The 3,013-nt window shown below is 37.9% G+C and overlaps 1 protein-coding gene across 1 annotated transcript in view; it reads left to right on the top strand.

The window, feature by feature from the left end:
* LOC106876195 (40S ribosomal protein S21) overlaps positions 1–3,013 on the top strand; it is a 9,334-nt gene that overhangs the window by 2,810 nt on the left and 3,511 nt on the right. Inside the window, exon 3 of the mRNA XM_014924636.2 lies at positions 334–397. Within this exon, the coding sequence (XP_014780122.1) occupies positions 334–397 (64 nt within the window). The remainder of the gene's footprint in view (positions 1–333; positions 398–3,013) is intronic.

Raw genomic sequence — 3,013 nt, 5'->3', positions numbered from 1 at the left:
ATAATGTTAGCATATTTCGATATTGGAGTTATGGTGATCATTTTCCAAAGGGTGTTGCGACTCATGGTAAAAACCTGTGAGTGGAGTCAAAACTTTGGTATATAAAATGTTGAACTGTTGAAAATGTATCTCAGATTTCTAATCTTCTGAATATTCAACTGGTTCATACATCTGAACTGTTTCCAAACACTAAATGGTGTTTATAAAATAGTATCTACAAGTAATTTTTTTTTAGTATAATAATTGCAATGGTAATTTTTCTTTCCAAACTAAAATAATTATCTACATGATCATAATCATTGCTTTCATATTTTTTTCTTTTTGTGTCTCTAGTTCAGCCAGTAACAGCATTATTGCTGCCAAAGATCATGCTTCTGTACAAATAAACATTGCTGAAGTAAGTATTACAAAATTAACCAATATTCTTAGTTAAAATTTGGTTTCAAAATGTTTGTCTTCATCTGTGAATTTTAGACCAGTGCTTCTCAAACTTTTTTTTTAAACTATCATTCCGTCTTTCTTAACCCTGAACTCTTGCTAAAATACAGTAAAATTAAATGCACAACCATGTTCCTTTCAAGCATTGGGCCTCATGGAAGCAATGACCAAGGCCCTTGGTATTATATTGTGCTTGAGAAGACGACCCAAGTCATGCAAATGACACTCGTGCTGTCAGCACATAAAAGCATTACACTTGGGAGTTGTTGCCATTAGGAAAGGCATCCAGCTGTAGAAAGCCATACCAAATCAGACTGGAGTCTGGTGCGGATTACCAGCCCTAGTCCATTCGACTTATGCCAGCATGGACGACAGACTGCAGATGATTTGCTCATAGGATAAAAATTGAAAGTAAAGGCAATTAAGAAGCATATCTCATGCTTCACTGTTCCCAGTACTTATAGTAACATTATTTCACACACACCCCTGCAAGAGGAAGTACTGCTCGTTTTGAGAAAGCTCTTACTTAGAGAATGTCATCATCATCATTGTTTAACATCCGCTTTCCATACTGGGATGGTTTGATTGAGGACTGGCAAACTAGGAGGCTGCAGCCGGCTCCAATCTGATCTGCCGTTGTTTCTGCAGCTGGATGCCCTTCCTAATGCCAACCACTCCAAGAGTAGTGGATGCGTTTTACTTGCCAGTCAGGCAGCACTGGTACCAGCCATGACTACAATTTCACTTGACTCAACAGGTCTTCTGAAGCACAGCACATTCTATCACAGACTCTGACTACCTCTTTTACCTTATCAACCCATTTCTCCACAAGGGGTATACCCATGCCCCCAACCCCATCAGTGTTCCCTACCCAGAAAATCTTATACCTATGTTCTTTGCCTGTGAGGAACCTAGCAAAACTTCCTCTCCACCTTGGGTGCAGCACAAATCTACATGTCTCTGTTCAAGCATCTCAATAATCTCACCAGACCTACCTTTCAATGTGCCAACTCTGAGGGTGTGGAAGGTCTGGGATGGAAGACAGCAGCATTATGCATCTGAAAAGAACACTTGCATTTGGCAGGTCTCATAAACATATAAATAGCCTTCAACCTGCATACACTATACCATCATTTTATTTGCTACATAATCACTACATTCAACAGGAGATAGACTCTAGGTAGGGATGGAGGGAGAAGGTAGGTGGGGGAAAGCGTTCTGTATAGCTAGTCGTAGGAAGTGTTCAGGAAAAAGACATCCGGTAGAGGTCAGGGGATAAAGACTTCAGTGAGTGCAAACCTCCACCAGGGCAACACCAACGTCCTCTCAACAATTAGCAGATTATTTTTAAAATGAAAATATCTGAAATAAACTCAACTACTCTCACGAATGAGAATGAACCCAACCACTCTCAAAAATTAAGTCAAACAAAAAAATAATCCAGAATCCTTGTCTGTTACCTGATCAATCCCAGTGCTAGTCATGGAATGTGAAGATGGCTGTGTGTGTGTGTTGTCTGCAGTGGGGACAGGGACAGTTTTCTCTATGAAGGCCTTTTTTTGTCTATCCACTGATATAGTCTTTACAACCCTTAAGGTCTAGAGTGAAAAATTTTTAACTGGTTTAACAACATCATTGCGCACAAAGACGTGGGTCCATGAAATAAAGCTTCCTTCAGGGCAGAGCGAGAAATGCAATTGTGAAGTAGGTAAGAGGTTTTAAACAGGAGTGATATATTCATAATTGGTAAAAGTAAAAATTGTCAGGGATTAATTTATTATTGTTACTGAATATGCTAGTGTTTAGTTTCTGAACAACTTTGCTGTAGTTTGATTTCTTTATCCATCGGTTATGGATAGAGATGCGAATAAAATTAATAATAGAGAAACGAAACAGCAAACCATGAATGTACTTTCAAGGGAGAAGTGAGTGTAAGATCATAATACTTCATGTAAGGTAAATATAGTAAATAATCCTGAATCCTTGTCCAGTACTGGATCAATCCCAAGATCTAATCAGTTCATGCCAAACATCCCTGAAAGTTTCATTTGAATCTATCCAATGGTTCTTGGGATATCTTGAACACAGACAAACAAACACGACTGAAAACAATACCTCTGCCTTCGCTAAGGCAGAGATAATAATTATAGCGAGTGCTAAAATGAGAGGGAATTGAATTGAACATAGGATTTCTTAAGTTTACTATAACATACAGCATGGAAGAAATAGCAGTCAAATCTCTAATCTCACCATATGTTAACCCTTTCGTTACGAAACCGCCCGAAAAAAATTTTGGTTAATGTGACCAAGCCGCCCGTTATCACCTATTCATATTTAAATGAGAATATCTGAGCAAATCTCATTAGTACATTCGTGAAAACACGTGATTATTTGTGTAAACAGTTCAGCTATAGTTTTGTACGACGATCAACATGTTTTTTTAATTTTGTGAATTTTGGGAGATTTTTTTCCAAATTTGTTCCTGTTGTGTTTTCAAAATTTGTAATCCTGACAAAAAAAATGGATACGAATTTTATTCTGTCAAGCAGCGAGTCAGAATTCGAAGGATTTTCCG

Source organism: Octopus bimaculoides, chromosome 9 (assembly GCF_001194135.2).
Source record: "Octopus bimaculoides isolate UCB-OBI-ISO-001 chromosome 9, ASM119413v2, whole genome shotgun sequence".
In the NCBI taxonomy this organism is placed as follows: domain Eukaryota; kingdom Metazoa; phylum Mollusca; class Cephalopoda; order Octopoda; family Octopodidae; genus Octopus; species Octopus bimaculoides.
The sequence above is the reverse complement of the archived record's forward strand: the minus strand, read 5'-3'. Positions and strand labels throughout refer to the sequence as shown.